Consider the following 22,375-nt stretch of genomic DNA (forward strand, 5'->3'; position numbering starts at 1 on the left):
ATCGAGGCTGGACCTACAGTTTAAAAAGGGATCCGAACTACTGTGCCATGTGTTGAAAAAGTTATTGAAATCGTTTGTTCGAACACAAATGCTTTAGCAACAACTTCTACCCCCTTTTTTGCATAATTTACGAGGGTAATACTACTACTACTACTATTAATAATAATAATAATAATAATAACAACAATAACAACAACAACAATGTTGGTCCCGGCGGGTTCGAATCCCGGCTTGGGCATGGATATTTGTGACTCCATTCATCAATTTCATCATGTCACTCATCCCCATTTTCGCAAAGTAGCCAAATATGGCACGAGAAGCGAAGTAAAATAAAACAAATCAATAATAATAATAATAATAATGTTGTTATTAACACTATTATTATTAGTACGTTTATCCTGGCACTTTCTGCCCGCCCGCCCATACAAAAATTCGTGGTTGCGCCTCTTATTGTAAATAGAAACTCAGCACCTCAAATTAAATATTTTAATTATATTACGTATACCGTTTAATTGAATTATAATTTTTGGATGTTGGAATCACATAGATCCTTTATATTATTAAGATATTTGTGTGTGGATGTTGAGAGGTAGGGCCTCCCCCATGGCGCAGTGGTAGCGTCATTGCCTTGTAATCAAGGGGTCCCGGGTTCGATACCCGGTGGAGGCACAAGTGGTTCGGATCCCACTTTAAACTGTAGGTCCAGTCCCGATTAGCCTTACTGTGCATAAAGTGGACTTAAAACACCAACTCAAGCAAGGATGTTGAGAGGCGGTAATACGTAAGGTTGAAATAGAGAAAAGATCTGCTTGAATTTTTGGAAAGTTCGCCTTGAAAACCGGGAATTATACTTGAATTTTATCATGGTCCTAGAGTAGCCACCCTCATTCACTTCATATTCGTCAAATGTAGATAAGTAATGCGATTGTGTAACTAATCTCTGTTTATCTTCGTACTGTTTTTCTTTTCTTATTTTAGCACTATTTTATTGTTTTAACTATTGTTTCTTTCCTGTTTTAAATGGCTTCTGCTGTACTGGAATTTCAATAAATATTTAAATAAATTAATTTATACCTCCTACGGTATGCTCACGATATCTCTACCGAAGGTTCAGAGTTCGAGTTCCAGCGTGAGCGTGTCATTTGTATCATCATTTATCTATCCTCATCGTAGCGATTCGCCTAAATAATAAGAAAACTACAGTCGGTAGGCCAGTCACGTCTGAGACCCGGGTTCGATTCCCACCCCGGGTGATCTCAGGTGATAAATTTTCCGACGATGTCCCTGTATAAAGCCACCCTGCGGATAACCCATCCTCTAGAGGCGAACGGAACGTGGTGCTGATCACATCACATTCCTTATGTGCCTTCACGGCGCCATGCTCAAGAGATAGCGTCTTTAAGTTTATATTATTGCTGCGACGTTATTGTAACGACATTTAAATTACCCTTAAGTGGTTAGCAACACTGCTTACAGCGTTTTAATAGCACGGAAATTATGTTTCTCATTCTCCCGTTCGTGGTTTTGTAGTACTACAGTCGTAATTCAGTGAACAAGGTGGACTGTGTACGCACACTTCAAGAATGGCAGCCAGTTGATTAATACGTGGGCCGTTCTCTCTGCACTTTTATGCTCAAACAAAACTTGATTTTGCATGAAGGATAAGAAATTGCCACGCGTGTGCAGACTATTATTCAACAGGACTACATTTGTAATTATCGTTTCTCAACAGGCAACATTGAAAGAAGACTTAAATTTCTGAACTACTCTCCGTCCAGAGCAAGTAAGAAATCAGTATAGACAAATGCACGTGACTTGTGAGCTTGTTCATTGCTTAATTCTCAACTCAGCTGATCCAAAGATTTAATGACAGTTCATGTGGAACCGCTGGCATCGAAATCAACCAATATGATCTCTGCCAGGTCACGTGGCACTGTTTGCACAGAATTCGTACTTGTTTCTCGCTTCGAATTGCACATGCCTGTCTCGTTCTCGTCTCAAATCAGTCCCGCGTAGTTGCATACGTATTGGATAAAAATGCCGTTGTTCAAGGCCCCGGGCAAGGATGTTCTTTCGAGTGTTCCATGTATTAATTTCATCATGTCATCACTCATCCTCTTCGCGATTAGCCAAAAGTGACAGAAAAGCGAAGTAAAATAAACCAAATCAATCAATCAATCTACCAATTCAAAGACTCGTGGCGCGTAAACTAGCCCTGAACAAGCAAAGCGTTTTTAAAAAGTAGTTCGCCTTGATGTCAAGTGTCCACTGAAAGTTTGTCGATGTTTTACGGCGACACCCTGTATATACGGCCATTTTGCAACGACGTGCCAGTCGACAATTAGGTGTCTGGATGCTCCGCAGTAAAACGAGGAGGAACGCAAAGTAAAAGGTTGGGGGGAAATCAGTCGAGAGTCCATCAAAAGAAGGGAAAAAAATAAGATATAGGTGGAGGTAAATGTGCATTCTATTCATCGATTTTTTCCCCATCTTCACCTTCGTATTCTATGTTCTTATTGCCTTTCACCAGCGCTGAACCCTTTCCCCCGAGTTTTCATCGACGAAAATCCGTGGTTTTGTGCATAGCAATGCATTCCCAACCCAGTTTAATAATTGGGCGAGGTAATGGTTCGCGCAGCTTGATACAAAAAGTGTCTAACCGTTTTTAACATCCATAAATAGTTGTGCGAGAAAGAAGGAAAGTGACCTAGATATAAAGTGACACTTTCACCCAGGCTTAGCATGATCGGGCTTGTTTCTGCTTTATCCCAGATCGCCGGCAGGTGGCGTTTAGTTGAATTTCGCCATGATCTCTGTTGTAGTCTGACTACCACAGAAACTAGTGTCTGTAAATGACAAGGGGTCCTTAAAGAGATCTTTTAACACTCGGCCATGTATTTGTGCCATCCTTTCATGTATTCTCGACATTCTTCTTTTCCAAAGGACGTTTGGATAAAGTGGTGGTGGTAACTAGCCCCCACCCTGGCGGTTATCCAGAATATTCCATCGGGGGAGGGGGTTAAAATGCAAATTCAGAACACCAATTTCCGAATACGCCACTGCCTACTCGACACAAACAATACTGTATCTTAAGAATTTTGATATCGAACTGTCATGCATAGGATTAGTTAAATAGACAGCAGCATTTTTATAATCGTTTAAATCACGCTTCAGTTTAAACCTCCTTTAGGATAGCAATTCCCAACTCCTCCCAAGCACCCACTCCTATACACACACTCGTACATGTCCAGTGTATTATTCCACTGTATCCAAATATTTGAAATCTGATTTGTGATATTCCTTCAGGAGTAATTGCTTATATAAGTTTTAATTCAAGGTGAGAAATTTAATTGGAATTCTGATTCCCCCCTCCCCCCGTGAGACCATTAGGGACCAAGTCACAACTTCTGCCCCTTGGTTTTTGAATTTCCATTTTTTTTCTACACAGCTTATTAAATACTGTACTTGGTTTACACAAATATAACTTTCATATTTATACATTTGTGTGTTCTGCTATTCATTAATTTACTGTTTCAGGCTTTGTACTGATGTGACAAATTTACTTTTTACTTTTAACCGGTTTCTTGGTTGCAAATGTTTAATTCAAAAGTTCTTTATTTTTTATTTATTCACTAATTGTTCATCCATATTTAGTAAACAAGATTCATATGAATAACATGAATGAGACTTTATGAGAAACTCATTTCACCATACTCATGTAATCTTGTTTGAAGCCATGAAAATCACACAGCAGAAATGAAGCCTCCCTGTGTACTTCGCTCTTCATTTCTGCCGTATTTATAAAGTAATCTCTGCAGGTACTGGGAATAATGACTACAGGTCAGCAATTCAAACAGAAGTTATGGACAATGTACTGGAACCTAAAAAATAGCACAGGAGTGAACGAAACGATCCTAGACTGTGAAAAGTATTAGTACATATTTTAATATGCTTACATATTTTGTATTTATGTACATAATTTGCATGTTTGAATGTCTTTACTTATAGTGCCATCTCTTTCTTTCAGCATTTGTCATTCCCTTCAACCCAGTCAGGTCATGGCCATTCTTTTAACTTCAGTCTTTCAAGTAATGCAGACATCGAAGGCCCACAAGGGAGCTTCGAATGTATACAACAGACAGAATCGAGGTAAGCACATGATGCATGTAGAGGATTTCTTCTTGGAGAGCTCCAAAGGCATAGTAGTTGATGCAGAAGATAGTTAACCTTAGTACTTGTACTTCTGTCCAGATTATGAATGAATATTAACGCCATGGACGTCCACAGAATCTTTTCTAGAGAGGGGCAAGTAAGATTGTTCACAAAATAGTGCTGCCCCATCAATCAATGTGAATTTGCAACTGTAGTATTCTTGCAATGAATGTATCCAAGCGTTACTTGTAATTATCAGTATCTCATAAACCATTAATGTAATTATGTATTAAATATATAAGGTTTGACATTCGATTTTAAGAACACTGTCCCCATTTGGCCCTCTTCCAGATGCCCGAAGCCAATACCAATAACAAAAACAATTTGTTTGAATTTCATCAGCATTTGAGGCTCCCATCTTCCTGTGCCAAGTCAGTCAGTCATACATACACAGGGTGTCTACCAAAATAACAAATCCAAAATTCTTGACTTATTTCATTACTTTGTTTTACCTTTTTTCATCTTTCTTAACCTTTAGTTAATCGACCCCTACTTAGGTAAAGTTGGAAATTAGCAATATTTATTTAACACCCCCCCCCCCCAACAAAAGACCCGTTAAGATTAAAACTGAAGCTGTATTTGACAAGAGAATTACACTTGCTTTATCTATTAATGCATCCTGGACTGCATTTGGCAGACTAGCGAAGCTCTGGCATCTGGACAGACTCACAGTTAGCATAATCTTGTGTGGACCTTGTGTTGTCATCCCTATGTATTTGTGATTGTCCCTTCATTCACCATATTTTACCACCATTTATACTCGTCTTAACTATTAGCCAAAAGGGACAGAAAAGTGAAGTAAAATAAACTAATTCAATCAGTCATTGTGAGAGCAAGAATTCTTGTCCACAAATATAATTTCTTGACTTTCATGACTTCTTTACACAGCACCCCAAAAATGTATATCAATTATAAAGCCTGTATCTCAATAAAATTTTTATTTACTTGTGGATTTAATTCAATTGAAATATTTTTTTAAATGAGACTACTTAAGTTTTTGCGAAAGGAAATTTGCCCTAAAATATTATGTGAAAGTCTGAGAACATTAGTGAACTACAAAGATAGTTTCAAACAGATCTCTAATGTGTCCCACCATTACTCGAATTAGAGGTAGGTTTCAAGCAGATGAAAGTGTTCAAGATGTCCATATTTGTGGATGTCTACACCTCCACTTGAAAAAACTGCTTTGAAAATTATTCTAAATTGAAAGTACATCACATTTTGAAGGTTGCTGAAAGAATATGCAGTGAGAAAAGGGCTAGTTTGTTTCCAGCAATATGCACTACCATCATGATGTGAGGGACTATATTATTTGAAATTTGTTGGAACAGAGACATTTGACATATGTGGTGGTGTCCCACAAGGAAGGAAGTGCCTTGAAAATTTAAAACAGTAAAATGGGTCAAGGGAAATCAACTTTAGTAGGAACATTTTTTTATATGAGCCACCCTATTGAATGAGAGGCCAAAAACAAACTTATACATGCAAAGAAATAAGTTTTTGCTGTCCATTTAAATATTGTGGGCCATATCAAAAAATATTTTGTACAAAAAGTTTATTGATATTAGGAGACTTATCTAAGTTTACTCGATGCTAGAGCTAAGCCGATATCAGTAGTATTGGTTGGAATTCATGTAACGATACCAGCTGATACTTTCCCGGCATTTTGATCCGCAAATGCCATGCGACACTTTCGCGGAGCCTAATTATCCTTATTATTATCAAACTTTTTTTTTTTATTTTGTACCAATTTTGCACTAAAAACTATATTTTGTGATTACATAATATCTCTTTTAATATTCTGATGTAATTCTGGAATATTCTAAAGTAAATTTATTTGTAAATTGATGCATGTAATTAGAGAAGAAAATTTACGCACCAGTGTTGATCAATATTTTGAACAAATTTTAGTTACTGCAATTAACGGTATCGGTGGAAATTGGTAAGAGTATCTGCATCAGTATCTGTTCAAATTGGTATCGGCTCAGTCCTACTCGACACACTTTACCATTTGAAATTTTTGATGTATCTCCACAATGGGGCACCGTGGGTTATAAAAGATGATAACACCCTAGTCCAATCTGTACTGTTTCTGTCATTATTAAGTATTCTTGAAAATTATATATTTGTTAAATAATAAATTAGGAAAATGAAACCGTATTCCAATTTTAGGTCACTGGAATCCCTTGGCACACTTAATTGTAAGATGAGAATACAAGCCAAAGATGATGTGTATGAAGCCACAAAAAATCGGATGGCAATAGTTGAAGAGGAGCAAAAGAAGAACTGGTATGTTTGTATTTACATTTTATTAACAGTGTGTTATGATGTTGTACCATTGAACAGTAATATTTGATCAACTCATTACCCATAACTAAGATTTTTCATTTCTTCCTTCAAAGGGTTCATTCATATCATCTTTAAGTATGTAACTAGAAAACTCTGGCAAAATAGGTCTAAAGTAAAAGTGCAATTGTATTTTGCAGAACCCATGGCCTTTGAAGTTTTTGTAGTAGATATTGTATTTGTCTTCTGTTTTGCCCTTTCATCATTAATCACAGATTCTTATTAATGTTATTGTAACCAAAACTATTATGTTTCTTATTCATTTCATTTTCATCTCTCTCTTTTTCTCTCCCTTTCTCTTTCTCTTTATTTCTCTCCCTCCTCCTCTTCTCCTCCTTCCTTCTCTTCCCAGGCCTGAACCAATGTAAAATACAAATTTCCTGTTGTTGAATTCTAGTTAGAAGCAAATATAAAGTACATAAAACAAGAAGGGTAAACACAATAAAGAACTGAAATAATTCAGGGAAAACAAGACAAAAAAAACCCTTTGATCAAATTGCAAGCCCTGTTAGTGCAGAATCTTATGTAGTCCCTGGAATATAATATTTATCTTTTATTATTGAATTTCAGCACAAGGGTGATAAAGGCTTCTGGCCCTGACATCGGGAAGAAGATTAAAGTGAAAAAGCCTGGGTTAAACTTGCCAAAAAGAGAAACTTCTCCGCCATATCATCACTCTGTATCAAAATTGAATCCACCAAAGTCAGCTCCCAGCAGTCAGTACTCGCAGCCAAATGACCTTGTGGTGAACGGCTCAAAGAGAAATGTGTCCAACCATCATCTTTCAAAACCATCCAACAACCATAAGAACCAGAAGCAAGGGAATCCAGATCTTATGAAGAGGCCTGTGAGGTATTGTGAACCAGTCTTAATTTCTCTGATGATACCTTTTGTGTGTGTGTGTGTAATTAAATCACGTAGAGAGATTTTTACCTAATCAGGATTTCCTGTCTTGAAAAACCTGGAAAATTGACATTAAAAACATGGAACAGTGATTGAAAATTTAATGTTTATTGTTGCCATGAATATTGATTTTCAAATATTTGTAAACATTAAGTTGCCACACCTATGAAAATACAAATGTTACAAAGTGGTGTCTTCCAATTGGAGCCTGCACATTAACGTTTACTCTCTGTAAATACATATAATGTAAACCATGCTATAGTAAGTTGAAACATAAAGGGTGGTAGAGAATTAATTTTACAAAATGACTGGGAACACTGATATCCAGCATGAATTTGAAACCAAAATAAAAACACAAATGGTGTGCAGATATATTTCATTTCACAAATATTTGGAAACATATATATTTGAAGTCAGAATAGTAAAATAGAAAAATGAAACTTGATTGCACTGAAGGTTAACACATTAGCGTACACAAATTATTTATTTCTCTTGTAGTCTGCGGTTATTACAAACATAAAAACACAGTTTTTCGTTGTGACGTTTCAAAAGAACACACGCTCCCTTCATCAGACATTTATTTTTAGTTTGATTAAAGATACAGTTATAACAATGGACATTGTTATACATGTACATACAAGAAAAACAAAGTATTTAGTTCATTTTATCTACAAATATACTAATTGGAACCCTACCTTTAAAGTGGGGCCTGACTTACAGAAATGCACTCTTCAACATGTTCAGTGTTATTTTAACTGTAGGTTTATTGTAATGAACCTTTAAAGTTTACGTTGTAAGTGTAAATTATTTTCTTTCAGGGATAGACTAATTCATCTTTTGGCCTTAAGGCCATTCAAGAAACCGGAATTGATCGAACGGATGCAAAGAGGTAAAATATATTTTTGTTTTGTAATTGTGAAGGTAACTTAACCCTTTATAGCCTGAATTTTTGTTATGGAACAAAATGGCAGTTTGAAACATTTATTTGTATGGGTAAGACTTCCTTTGGCAGGATTGACAACAGTTTTTTTTTTCTGACATTGTAATAATACTGATTACAATTAATGGGGCCTGAAAGTCCGGACAGGCCACTAAGGTTTTGTGTATAAACAGAGGAATGATGTATATCATATGGTGCTTAGTTATGAAATATATACTCACTTCAACACTTACATGCAAAATATCTACACCCTACCTGTTACACATTTTAGAATATACTCCTCAGAAGACAAATATATAAATTAAAAGACAAATGAGCAAGAAAGAGTATATGAAAAGTCTCATCACTCTTGACCTCCCAACAGTGGCGTGCCGTGGATTGGATAATAAACCTTTTCTCGAGCAAGGCCTCATCTCCAGGAAGCTATCAACTCACGCAAGCCATGGCACCTAGCGACCTGTTGAGTGAGATGAATCAAGGCAAAATGGATAATAAACCTTTCCCTCTTTTTGATGGCCTTTTTTAAAAAAAATACTAGGCCAAAGAGAAGGGGGAGGGGTGTTATTACCCCTGCCAACACCCTCTTGGGCATGCCACTGCCTTATATTCATTGCTATTATGCTCATGGTGTGTCTACATCAGAGATATTTCCGCCACTAGTTTAGAAGTACAGAAAATATATTAATATTTTTTCAAGCAAAGTAGACACGAGAAGCCTTTTATGAGGTCAATATGGCTGCCTTACTGACACTTAGGTCTAAGAAATTGCTACTTGTGAGTAGTAAGCACTACACATAACAGGGACTTTGAAGTCCGTCAGTCAATAAAGGGTTAAAATGATGAGTGTGCAGATTGATTGCATATATTTGCATTTGAATGGTGATCAGCCAAGCCTCCTTGAGTATTCCCAGCATATTGATTTCAAATATTGAAAATAAACTGCAAAACAAGAATAAAATTTAATCTCCTTTTGCAGGTGTTTTTTCTGCATACAGGAATGAGATGTAAGAAATAGCTTAAATCTATACAGTAACAAAGTGTTTTTGTTAGATTGTATACAAGGTGCACTTAAAACATATGTATTGTTATCTTTTTAAGGAAATTGTATGCGTAAAAAGGGAGCAGTGACAATGTGAAGGAAGTATAACTACTTTCTTTTACAATAGGGACTTCCCAAGACAAGGACACATATCATTGAACAAAATGTGCTACATTTGGTTAAATTTTTATCACTTGTGTTCAGCTAGGATTGAAAAGCACAGAAAAAAAAATTAAAGTTCCAAATCACCACACTGTTTTAATGACAGTAAGATTTACATCTGTAATAATTGAATGTGTGATTAAGGGAATGTGAGGTATTTATTAACTTTTTAATGTTTTGAAACCATAATTTAATGCAAAGAAGCAAACAAACTTTATTTCAGAGATAAAATTTGCTAACTTAAAATTGTTTAATCTCACAGGAGCATTAGAGTTAAGTGCCAGTAAGAAGGCTGGGGATATAAAGTGTGCATGAAAAGTAGTATGCCTTGATTCATTCAGTTTCTTCAGTGACATGACTATTTGTAATTTTTCTTATTATTTTATGTCACTTTAATGATGTTTGGAAATCAGGACAAACGCTAACATGGTGAAACCTCAATTTTGCATGTTTCAGGGGACCAATATAAGAAAGAACTTAAAATCTGGATAATTTTTGAATTTTGCTGTGCTAGCGTAATGCATCACCAGCCATCATATCAAAATAATATTAATCCATTATTCACATTCCAATGTTGTTATTTTTACTACAATAAAATGGGCATTGTAGTAAATTTCTTGTGTAATTATAATGAAAGATCCTGGATGAGCAAATTGCTTATGCTTTCCAGATGGCTTACGGGAGAGCGATAAGAAATGCTTGATGGTCATTCTAAAGCAGGTGTCGTACATGAGAGATAACAGCTACCACTTAGCGCACCATTTATGGAATGACGTTCAAGAAGACTGGCCATTCTACAATGAGCAAGAGAGACAAACATTGAAACGGTTTGTGCATGTTTTTCTATTATACAGTAGTCTGTGTGTTGGAAGTTATTATAGAAATTTTTGAGGGAGGATGGAAGCAATGGTATAATATTGGACTGCCTTGGGTTGTACAGAGGCAGGTTGCATTTGCATTGAGTAGGTAAGTAGATTTTTTTCAAATCGACACTTTTTTAAAGTCTTGCAAACACTCTTTTCATAATGTCATTACTAGAGCCCAGATGTTCAGGTACTGAAAAGTATTGAAAATAGCGGGCAGTGTATGTCGAAAAAAAAAAAGGCAGTCTAGTTTCAGAAAGAGGCAGTGAAAATTGAAGAGAATGACTTAAATTCTTCTTAAATCTTTAAAAATATATTTACAAATAATAATTTGAATAACAAGGGTTATTGAAAAACGAAATCAAATAGAAGAAGAGAAATGTAATTTTAAAAAATTCCTTGCCGGAATGACAAGAGAGGCAAAAATGTTTGAAAAAGGCAGCGTAAGGTGAAATAGGCAAAAAAAGGCCTTGTCGGAATGACAAAAGAGGCAAAAAAGGCAAAAATGTTTGAAAAGGGCAGCGTAAGGTGAAATAGGCAATAAAAGACAACATAAAGTATTGTTCAGAATGTTAAGAACCTTCGGATCGGTGTACTTTCGTGTTCAATTTTTGTCTACCAGCATCAAAAACGAATAGACATTTTGCCTAAAATCCGGGCTGTAGTCATTACCCACGGAGGCAGTGTAGTGCTGACAACACTTTTTTGTGAATATTGTATCAGTTTTGACCAACAATGTTGCAATTACTTGTGTGCTTAATGGAAGCATTGGCTAACCTTTTGTGTCCCAAGTATCTCAGTCGAGATACCCAAAAGTAAGCCTCACGGTCCCAAGTATCTCGATCGAGACGCTGAGTCAAGGTCGTAGATTTAACGTTATAACTTTTCTTTTTTTGGCTAGAATTTCGATTTTTTTTTTTATATTGTTCCTAACACATGTATTTAACAGAAATGTTTCTTGCACCTTTTTTTTTTTCTTCATGAAAATGGAGGTGAAAAGGCAGGAAAAGGGACTTCTCTTTTGCGTCTCTTTTCAAGGTCAAATTTTTGCGGACAAAGGAAGACGGGCTTTGTTGTTCTAAAGCAATGCTTTTCACTCCCGCCCGTTAACTGCATTCAAAGGAAACTTGTTTCTCAGTAACCGATGTCAAAATGAAAGTTTTCCGTGAGGGTGCAAGCAGGGGGTGGGGGAGGGGGAAGACTGGTTGTTGAATCTGCGTTGTGAGAATGGAATTTCGAAGCGCGCTGAAGGAAACCTTTGTTTTTTTAGCACAAGTGTCCACAAGTTGCGACAGGGGTTACCCTGCATTGTCTAAAAATAGAATTTCAAGCAGCTGCAAGAATCGGCGCTCATTTTTCACTGCGTTCTAGCTTTTCGTACCGCTGCATTTTGAAGCTTGAATCAGTGGCATGCCGACCATTCCTTTTGGGGTTACAAGTCAAGTTACATTGGTCATATGATAATAATGCAAATATTTTTGTGTTTCTTACATGTCAGCAATCATTTCCATGTGCATCGACACTGTCATATACTTTTTTCTTGGGGGGAGGGTGGGGGAACCAAATTTTGTTTACGAAATTTTGGAATTTTGAGAGTTAGCCCCCTCCCCCACCACATATAAGCCGAATTTGCATAAATTTCATATAGTCTGAATCTCTGGTTCATTCCGGGTACAACGGTATATCACTCATCTCTCTAGGGCAATTAGTCTTTGATCTACACTCATTTAATTGAAACTCTGCATTTTGCTCAAAATCGGCTCAGGACCAAGAGGCTTACTTGTGAAAATGGCCTTGGGACTCAAAAGGCTAAACAAGCATACAGGGTGATTCTAAAGGTATAGTACAAACGAAAACCACAGATACCTCCCATGAAATAGAGACGAAAGTTCCCCTTCCACTTTGCCGAGAGATGCCTCCGTGAGGAGCTAGACAACGCCGAAAACGTGTGAAAATGAACTTCACACCTCTGTACAGCCAGTACCAGTGAAGATAGAAAGGCGGAACAAACGAAGTCAAAAGGAACACCAAAGTCACCCATCCGAAATACACTAGGCGGCAGCTGCGCAACGCATGCGCATGGGGTTCCACAAAGGAAATAGGAGTGTCCCGCAAGACAAGTGAAGGGAAAGGGTAGCGATCGACAACGGTAGGGACAAAAGAAGCAATGAAGCATGAAGTAACAATTGCACAGGGAGAAACAAACACATGCAGTGCGTGGGGAGTCCCCAAACACAGTGGGGAGACACCGCAGCAAGAACAAAGCACGGTTCAACAAAAGAGAAAAAGGACCGGACGGGGAATGGTACCTGTCAAGGAGACAACAAATGCGGGACGAGGGATTCTCCGTAGCAGCACCGAGGGGATGTCACACAGAGGTCGTGCGCCAGCAGGACAAACACCAACTACGGGCACAGGAGGTTTATTGCCACGCAAAGGTGAACTTACAGATAGGAATAGTACGTAGTACGTAGTCGTACCCCGGACTGACGTTGTTACAAAAGTTGCTCAAATTGACGACCACCACATTCAATGCAGGCATTGCAGCGTCGCAGGAAATTCTGGCGAACCCTATCAAAAATCCCTGGCATGGTACACACCTCGGCCGATGCTGCAAGTATCCGCGCTACCAATGTTTCCTTGTCAGGCACCGGGGTCTCATAGATGAGTGTTTTCACATGGCCCCACAAGAAGAAATCCATTGGTGTGAGGTCAGGCGAACGGGCGGGCCAGGGGACGGGGCCCTCTCTGCCGATCCAGCGCTGTGGGTAGGTACGGTGCAAAAGGGTTCGCACTGTGCCATCAAAATGTGCAGGCGCTCCATCCAATTGAATCCACATACGATGTCGCACGTTGAGGGGTACATCTTCTAGCAGCTCTGGAAGGACTGATGCAAGAAAGGTGCGATAGAGGCGGCCATTTAAATGTGGTGGCAGCAGGTATGGACCGATAATCTGTTCATCGATGATACCTGCCCAGATATTCACTACAAACTGGGTCTGATGGTGCACCTCGACTGCTGCATGTGGATTTTCATAATCCCACACATGGCTGTTTCGGCAATTGAAGATGCCCTCACGGGTGAATGTTGCCTCGTCCGTGAAAAGCACATGGTGCAAAAAACGGGGATCGTCGGTACAAAACTGCAACAGTCGTTGACAGAATTCCACACGGGTGGGTAATCCCCAGCCTGCAACGCGTGGACTCGCTGTGGATGATAGGGATACAGCAGATCATCATGAAGGACACGCCACACTGTCGACTGTGATACTCCCACTGCACGTGCAATGCTACGGGTGCTAGTGGACGGTGTGTCGTCCACGCGAGCAAGTACGTCCTCCTCGACCACCGCGGTGCGCACATGTCTTGGGTGACTGACATGATGGCCTGCACGTAACACACCCGATTCACCAAGGGTACGGTGTACGTTCGAAAACAACCTGCTGTCGGGTTGTCGCCTCTCCGGATACCGTCCACGATAAAGGCGTGCAGCTGCTCGGGCATTGCCATCTGCAAGGCCGTAGACAAAATGCATGTCCCTCAGTTCTACAAATGTGTAGCGTTCCATGGTACGGTGAGGATAGTGCCAATTATGGAATACTGTACTGCAGTGCACAGGTGGCACACACACACACACTGGTCACAACGGCTTCGAAACAACGTACTCAATTGTCGTACGTCAAGCACACCACCACCGCACCGGCTCTTTCACTGACACGCTCCCTGACGCTGCACTTCCAATCAGCCAACACGTCCGCACGGCGCTGTGGTACAATCAGCTGACGTTCCTGAGCCACCCGTGCCTGTGTTCTTCACTACCTGACCACTGCCGTCAGGTGGGGCCATGCACTCTGGGGCCTTGTCATCGTGGAACACATGTAGCGTCCTTCATTCTTGCCCCATTCACCCACAACACGTACTTCGTCCGTCTTGCTCAAGCCGACGGGGAGCACTACGTACGATCGTGTGGTGTTTGTGTACACCAATGTGGGGTAACCCAGCAGTTGAACAGACGTGCATACCCCCACGTAGCTTCATTACACGATTGTCCCACGCAGTTTATCTGTCCAGCCTTGCTCGGCCCGGTCTCACACCCACGCGGCAGTGTGCGGCTGCGGTGGTGTGAGGTCACGCTTGGTTTCGGAGCTGAAGGCTGCGGCCGAGGAGGGACTCGAGTTGTTCGGCTGGGGTTACGCTCGGAAGCAAGCAGCCGTGTCAGGTCTGGGAACGGTGGACCTGGTGATCGGGATGGAAACATTCCGACCTCGTCCATTAGTGTCGTGGTGGGGTCCGTACGACACTTCCGCAGCCTTTCGCCCGCTCCCACCCAGCGATGTGCCTCCGGCTTCATTTCTAAGAGGCTGATTGGGCCCCATCACGACATTCGTTACAACGTCAGTACGGGGTACGTCGTCCTATCTGTACGTGCACCTTTCATTAGCAATAACCTCCTGTGCCCGTAGTTGCTGTGTTTGTCCTGCTGGCGCACGACCTCTGTGTGACATTCCCTCGGTGCTGCTACGGGGAATCCCTCGTCCCGCATTTGTTGTCTCCTTGGCAGGTACCACTCCCCGTCCGGTCCTCTTTCTCTATTGTTGAACCGTGCTTTGTTCTTGCTGCGGTGTCTCCCCACTGTGTTTTGGGGACTCCCCTTGCGCTGCACCGCCAGCGCCGCCATTTCTGCCCCGAACCATGTACGCGTCTGTTGCCTGTCGAGTGTCACGGACCACTTTGCTTGCATTCTCGGTGTGTTTTTACATCCTACGTCGTCCTCCCGTGGTTCTGCAACCCCGCACTACTTTTCTCGACTGCACTGCTTCAGTCATGGTGTTTGTTTCCGGCTGTGCAATTGTTACTTCATGCTTCATAGCTTCTTTTCTCCCTACCGTTGTCGATCGCTACCCTTTCCCTTCACTTGTCTTGCGGGACACTCCTATTTCCTTTGTGGAACCCCATGCGCATGTGTTGCGCAGCTGCCGCCTAGTGTTTTTCGGATGGGCGACTTTGGTGTTCCTTTTGACTTCGTTTGTTCCGCCTTTCTATCTTCACTGGTACTGGCTGTACAGAGGTGTGAAGTTCATTTTCACACGTTTTCGGCGTTGTCTAGCTCCTCACGGAGGCATCTCTCGGCAAAGTGAAAGGGGAACTTTCGTCTCTATTTCATGGGAGGTATCTGTGGTTTTCGTTTGTACTATACCTTTAGAATCACCCTGTATATTTCATACCATTGCTGCTGTAATTGGTGTGCAGAGTGCATTTGCTTGTTTCTTTGCATCATATAAATAATATTTTTGCAATGCTATTACATGGATGAATGGGTGGCACTGCATTCTGTCATATTTTTCATGAATATTTTATTAATGTTCATCATCACTTGTGTGGTTACTATTTTGTTTTACTTCATTTTCATCATTTGTTTGTTTCTGAGTGGCAATGTGCTGCTCACATGTGTAATGCAGTGTTAACCTGCACACTTGATCCCAAAAATAACATGGATTATTTTCCATTTCCTGGTAACTGTATGATGTTCTCTACGACCCAATAGTTGTCAAAGCTACTGTGTTCACATTATCAGTATCAAAGTTATCATCATCATAATAATAGTTCACTTTTACTTTTTGTGGCTTCATCATTCTTCTGTTTCCAGTCGCCCTGCCTGGTTCGGTGTGGAAGTCTAATCTCCCCATCTTGTAATATTCCACTGCTTTTACATTTCCATAGTTCCAATCCTACACTAACAAATTCATCTTTCCTTTGGCCTCTTTCTCACTCATTGTGTACTGTATGATTTCACTGGCTGTCTTTGTATGTTCACATCATCTCATCTGTGCCTGATATACCCCTAATCTCCTATTTCTTCATTCTGTCTCTTCCAGTCTTCCCTATTCTATGCCATAAGAATTTCATCTCCCCTGCATACATCATACTTCTCTCTTTTTCATTGTCCATGTGTCTGCATGCGAGAAAAAAACCCTACTAAATTCCATGACCCTGCAACTAATTTAGGAACAAGGCCTGCGAAGCAGCTTTTTCTGCTACAGGGCTCATTACTATTTCTTTGAAAAAACATCTCGGTTATCCTCACAATGCATGTCAAAATGTTGAAACTCCCATCGGATTTTAAACCTAGGACCGATATCAATATATCCATATCAGCTTAGCCCTAGGGCAATGAAGGCATGTATACATTTGCAACCAGAGATTTTGAGGTCTCTTTTTTACTTAACTTTAGGTCACACTTGTCTATTGCATTGATCTGATTTTTCCTAATGTAAGGAGGTTGAGGTCATGCACAATTTTTTTCTTTTTGGCCTTGTGCCCAGAATAATTTTCTTCTAAATAATAGTCTTCAAAATAAATATGACTCCCCGATGGTGCAGTGGTAATGTCATTGCCTTGTAATCAAGAGGTCCCGGGTGCGATACCTGGTGGAGGCACATAGTGCTTCGGATCCCACTTTAAACTGTAGGTCCAGACCCGATTAGCCTTACTGTGCATAAAGTGGACTTAAAACACCAAATCAATCAATCTAAATAATAGTCCAGTTCAGAATATATTATTAACATAATGAGTATCAAAGTAGGCAATTTTTTTGCATACAATTTGTTATAATAAGTAAATGTAAAGTAACTGAAAACCAGTTGCAATCTTACAGGAACTGTTAATGATATACAGTTCGTCACAAGAAAATAGCACCACTGCGTTTGTGCTCCGCTATGAATTATGTGATCTTCCGGCAACTGGAGGATCTGAAAACAATTTATTTTGTTCCGAGCCTGTGAACCAGACAAAAGCAAGGGTGGAGCCATGGTCGCATACCGGGTGGATAAAAATCATATTTATTAAATCATGCTAAACATGCTTTTTTTTTTGTGTGACTGTATTTGTACCCAAAAAAATGGCATTTCATAGTTGTAGAGAAGATTTCCCTGCAAATTAAAGTCTGAAGAAGTTTGTTTTTACAGCATTACCATTTAACAAGTTTCTCTAAGTCTCTCTACACTGTATCATTGCTTAATATCCTTAACATCGCTGTTTTGATTGTGAATTTGTCCATTATCCATTCCTAACAAAAGACTCAGACTGTGGTGGACTAGTTTGCTGTCGTGTTCGGATGACATTTGGGTTACCCAGTTTCAGTATGTGATCTGTCATTGTTCTTCCATATATAGTTCTGGGGATCACCCAGCCTCTCATCAAATGGGGGGAGGGGGTGAAGGCAGCTGGAGCATGCTGCTAATCACTTCACCCCCACCATGACCCAGATCATAAATGTGTGGAACCTTGCCTCTACAATCCCCATGGGACTTTAAAATATGGTGGAGAAGACACTGATTAGCTTTACCATTTTAATTTTAATTTTAATGAACAGTCGTTTTACTGTTTCAATTGCCACTTTGAAGTTTGTTTTACCTTCAGTTACACTGTAACAAGAGCATTTCTAGTACCATCTTAACTTGCTGTCATTTTCCTTGAACATTTTATTTCTGATGAGATTACCTTAAAGGAGTTTTCAGATCCAAATGAGAAACCACAAATGACACTTGTTACGTGGAAAGGAACTTTCAGAAAGAAATGCAATTTTTCGCACTAGTGTGACATGGCATATTGCACATCACTTGGACTGTGCCATTTTCTCAGTAGCATGCATCATGTCTCCTTGATCTGTTATTAGTCATACATGTACTGTGAAGGTTTTTTTTTTACAGGCTTGAGGTGAAAGTGCCTATTCCGGTGGTTGCAGTTGGTGGTAGTGTGGCTTGTCATTTGGGTGTGAAACTCCCATGCCACTTGTTTGTCACTTGACGCTTTAGTGTAGAAGCTCTCTAACATGGCTTGTAACTCTTGCACCACATTGCATTACTAGTACATGCATCAAGTTGTAAATGAATGTCTTTGTGCATGTCTTGTTTGCTACAAAATACATTAACAGGACACTTTCTTCACTTGAAATTATCAGAATCTGTAACCGAGAGTACACCTTGTCACTTCTTTCAGATTTTAATGAATTCTCATTTTTTAAAAATCCATGCAACAGTGCACAATGAATAATCCTGAACAACTGTTTTCCAAAATGCCTTGTATTATGCATGCTCCTGTAATGGCTATGAACGTTCCATGAGTCCCATTATTCAGAATTAGGGGACAAAAATTACTAGACAACTAAAAAGTACACAGTTTATGTAGGTACATTTGCTGTTATAAATATATTGACCTTTTTCCTAGCCACTATGTTTCTGTGGAGCTTTGACTAAAGCATGTACTAATTTTTTAATACTTTTTTTCAGTCGAAAACCGCAAAATCTAACACCGCCTGGCAGTGATGCTAGTTCTGGAAGTGGCCAATCACCAACAAGCACCCATCCAGGAAGTCCTCCCACAACCATATCCTCCTCAGCTTCCAAATTTAGTCCAATTGGAGGAGGAAATAATTTAAAGCGTCCTGGCTACACTGAGACAGTTGATGGCCTCCAGACTAAAAAACAACGTATTTCACATTTTCGCAAGACTGCTGATAATTCTGTGACGGGTCGGCCAGATTCCAGTCAGTCATTGCAGCGCCCTGATTCTCGATCAAGCAGCCCCTACAATTCTTTAGTTTCTTCAGCAAATGTGGAAAAGGAAGACCATACAAATCAGTCAGTGTTTGATTTTACGAGTTCCAGTGTAAGTACATCAATGGCTTCCAGTGACAATTTTAGCAATGGTTATAGTTTGAATAATAATTTCAATGGTGTGTCTGACAGAAGAAGTGTAAAAGATGCCAATAAAGAAAGTGATAAGTACAGTGTGAATTTAAGCAGGAGGAAGCATGAATTTGGATTAGTGAGTTCAAAATCTGAAAATAGTGGTGTTAACAATGCTCGCAAACCCGAACCAAATGGTGTTTTAAGTCAGTCAATAAGTCATGGTCATGGTGGCCATCATGACAATCGGAACCGGTGCTATAACAATAGGGTTTCTTCCTCCTCAAACAAAGTGCATACCCCTGGTTCGAGTCCTGATAACCAAGTGGAAAACATCGACAGTGAGGATAAGACTGTAACTTCTACGTCAGAATATCCAGAATATCTTACGTAAGTATTATTTTATTTTTTTTATTTTCATTCAACTTTTGCTACAGAAATTGTCATTTTCCTTGTAGAGGGTTTCTCATTTCTCATTTGTAGACCTTTTAGGCATTTAAAGATAATCTTCATTGAAGAGTCCATGTAATTGTCACTGATATTTGAACGAGACCAATTTGTTTTCCCAAAATGAGTGGGATTTCCATTAGAATTTTTTTATAGAGAACACAGGAAAATTGTGTTTGAAATGTCGTCATGATCTCTGTTAGTGTTACAATCAAACTGTGGCTTCTTCACAAGTACCACAACGTGAATTATTCATGGATGTTATACCTAAAACCCGGTGTAATCTCACAGTGTATCTGTGTAATTTTATCATAGACAAAGTAAACCTAAAAGGCACAGACATTGAGTCACATGGTATTAAACCTTCCTTCAACTGTGGAGTTGAACACAATGAAGTCAAATCATCCAATTTATACTCTTTTTGTATTTTGTTACCAGCACAATTGTGGATCAGTGTAGGGAGTCCAAATGTAGTGCTGTGCGATATTTCAATATATCGATATTGAGTCAGGGAATACTCTTTTTATTGGTGTTGCACTTATTTGCTTTCCATGTTAATCAGAGGCAATTTCTCATCATTCACCTCCCAGTTTTGTACCCACAACATGCACTATACTTGTCATCATAAACAACCTTGTGCTTGACTTAACATGTACGTAAGGATTGCAACACCACCATTCAAGCTTGCTTATTTTCAGTTCCTCGATTAGTGTGGTTCAGACCTACAGATTCCATTGTGTTGTGGGACTCCTATTTTTTCTACCAAGAACAACACTATTCTCTTGATCTAGATAACACTAGAATTGAAACGTCAAATTGAAAGATTTAGGTATGTCGATAATGTTGTTATTGGTATTGTCTAAATAGATATTATCGGCATTGTCGATATCGATATTATAGATATTGAAAAATGGATATCGCACAGCCCTATCCAAATGCCACTGTTTTCTGGGTTTCAAGACTGGGTTCCCCTACTATTGCTTTCAGGTAGTTTCCCAATTGTTAGAGGCATGCATATTTCGTTTTTGACGAAAACACTAAATGTTCAATAACACATTTTTAATGTTTCTGAAAGGTGTGAGGTGCATTTTTCTACAATGTTTTATCACGAAATAATGCAAAATGGACTGCAACATGCGAAACAAGACACTTAAACATGAAATTTAGAGTTTATTTACCGACTCTATACTTTCTGAAGTTGGAATTATCCTGTGAGTTATGCCATTCACGGAAAATTGATTATTCTGTTGTAAATATTTGAGAAGCAAAAATGGACCCCTTTATGCAGGAATAAACTTAATATTCTGGTAGCGATATAAATATTTTGTGTAGTAAGTGCAGTTTTTAAAGAAATGTATGATTATAATCACAATTTTAAAACCAAAATGTCATTTTATATACCGCTTTTTCGCCGCTATAACAGCGAAATTTTATTCTATTTACCGGTTTTGAACCTGAAATTGACTGTTGTTTTTGTACTGACATTTTGCTTTTTTATTTATCAAAAATATGTGCCTGTACCAATTGTCCTCATTATACCAGGTTTTATCATTGAAACTTTGGAGCTCGTACTGGGTAAGGAACCCAGGTTCACTCGCACACCTGGGAGCTCCAGACAATATTTACTAGAAGTTGTAGATTAGAATCACTGTCCATTTTACTTCTGCATCTTGTGTCCCACATACAGAATACAACACAGAATAGGAACTGGGATACTGTAATGCTTGCCCAAGACCATATCTCCATGTACTCATCTGTACTCATTTTCCTGGTGTGGAAGTCCTCCTCATCTGTCAACATGATTAGCACATAGTATTGTTACCATGCATATGGTTCAAGTATGAAAGGCAGAATCTCTCGATTTTGAGAGAGCGTAGTAGGCCTAGATATGTATAATTTGCCATATTGGTGATCATCTGTAGTGAACAGAAATCAATATTTTGGTTCACTTTATGCTGAGATGGGACAATCGGGACTGAATTTCCAATTTAAAGTGTGATCTTAACCACTGTGTAATGTTCCTGCACAGGAAATAAAACTAGGAATCCTTTATTACAAGCTGGCAGCATTTACCATCATCAGTGAGGCCCAAATTAGACAAATATAAAATGTAGAATAATATTTCGGTATTATTATGGTAAATAAACTCTCCAAAATGGCATATTATTTCAAAAGCTTGTAGTGTTGCACAAAATAGAAAGTTCATCATAATTCTGTGTGAAAAGAATAGAAATGATTATGTCAAGTTCCTGTTTTCCCTGTCCGACAGTACAGAACCATGTACAGCAAATCTGTTTGATTCAGTTAACTGAGTAGCTCTTAGAACAAGAAAAATATCAGGGTAATTCTGTTTTAGTGGGATGCCAAGAAAATTTTTGTAATTGAAAAATATGCAAATTTTGTGCAGAGTGACACGAAGACAATTAAAATGGTTTGGACATGTGGTAAAAATGGAGGAAGATAGAAAAGCAAAACAATTAATGGAAGCTAGAACAGAGGGAAGGAGAACAAGAGGTAGACCTCGGAAGACATTTGAAAAAGAATAGAAGAAATAGGAGGGAAAAGGAATGAGAGAAATGAAGATGATGGCAAAGAAATGGGAGAGATTGAAGGATTGGATAGAGGCAACCCCGATGCTATAAGGCAAAAAGGGAAAGAGGAAGAAGGAAGTTCAAAAATATTGTAGGTGTATTTACTGTAATAGTGTAAAGATCATTTTTTTAGAAGTCAATATTTCATCATAGATTCTAATGCAGAATTTCTATAATTTTGTACA

General features: G+C 39.1%; 1 protein-coding gene across 1 annotated transcript in view; it reads left to right on the forward strand.

The window, feature by feature from the left end:
- Su(Tpl) (Suppressor of Triplolethal) overlaps nt 1–22,375 on the forward strand; it is a 203,910-nt gene that overhangs the window by 160,711 nt on the left and 20,824 nt on the right. The window contains exons 3-8 of the mRNA XM_083118390.1: nt 4,028–4,149; nt 6,385–6,501; nt 7,129–7,410; nt 8,280–8,350; nt 10,273–10,429; nt 18,754–19,542. Coding sequence (XP_082974516.1) covers nt 4,028–4,149; nt 6,385–6,501; nt 7,129–7,410; nt 8,280–8,350; nt 10,273–10,429; nt 18,754–19,542 — 1,538 coding nt within the window. The remainder of the gene's footprint in view (nt 1–4,027; nt 4,150–6,384; nt 6,502–7,128; nt 7,411–8,279; nt 8,351–10,272; nt 10,430–18,753; nt 19,543–22,375) is intronic.

Source organism: Lepisma saccharinum, chromosome 3, assembly GCF_977018435.1.
Source record: "Lepisma saccharinum chromosome 3, izLepSacc3.1, whole genome shotgun sequence".
Taxonomy (NCBI): Eukaryota; Metazoa; Arthropoda; class Insecta; order Zygentoma; family Lepismatidae; genus Lepisma; species Lepisma saccharinum.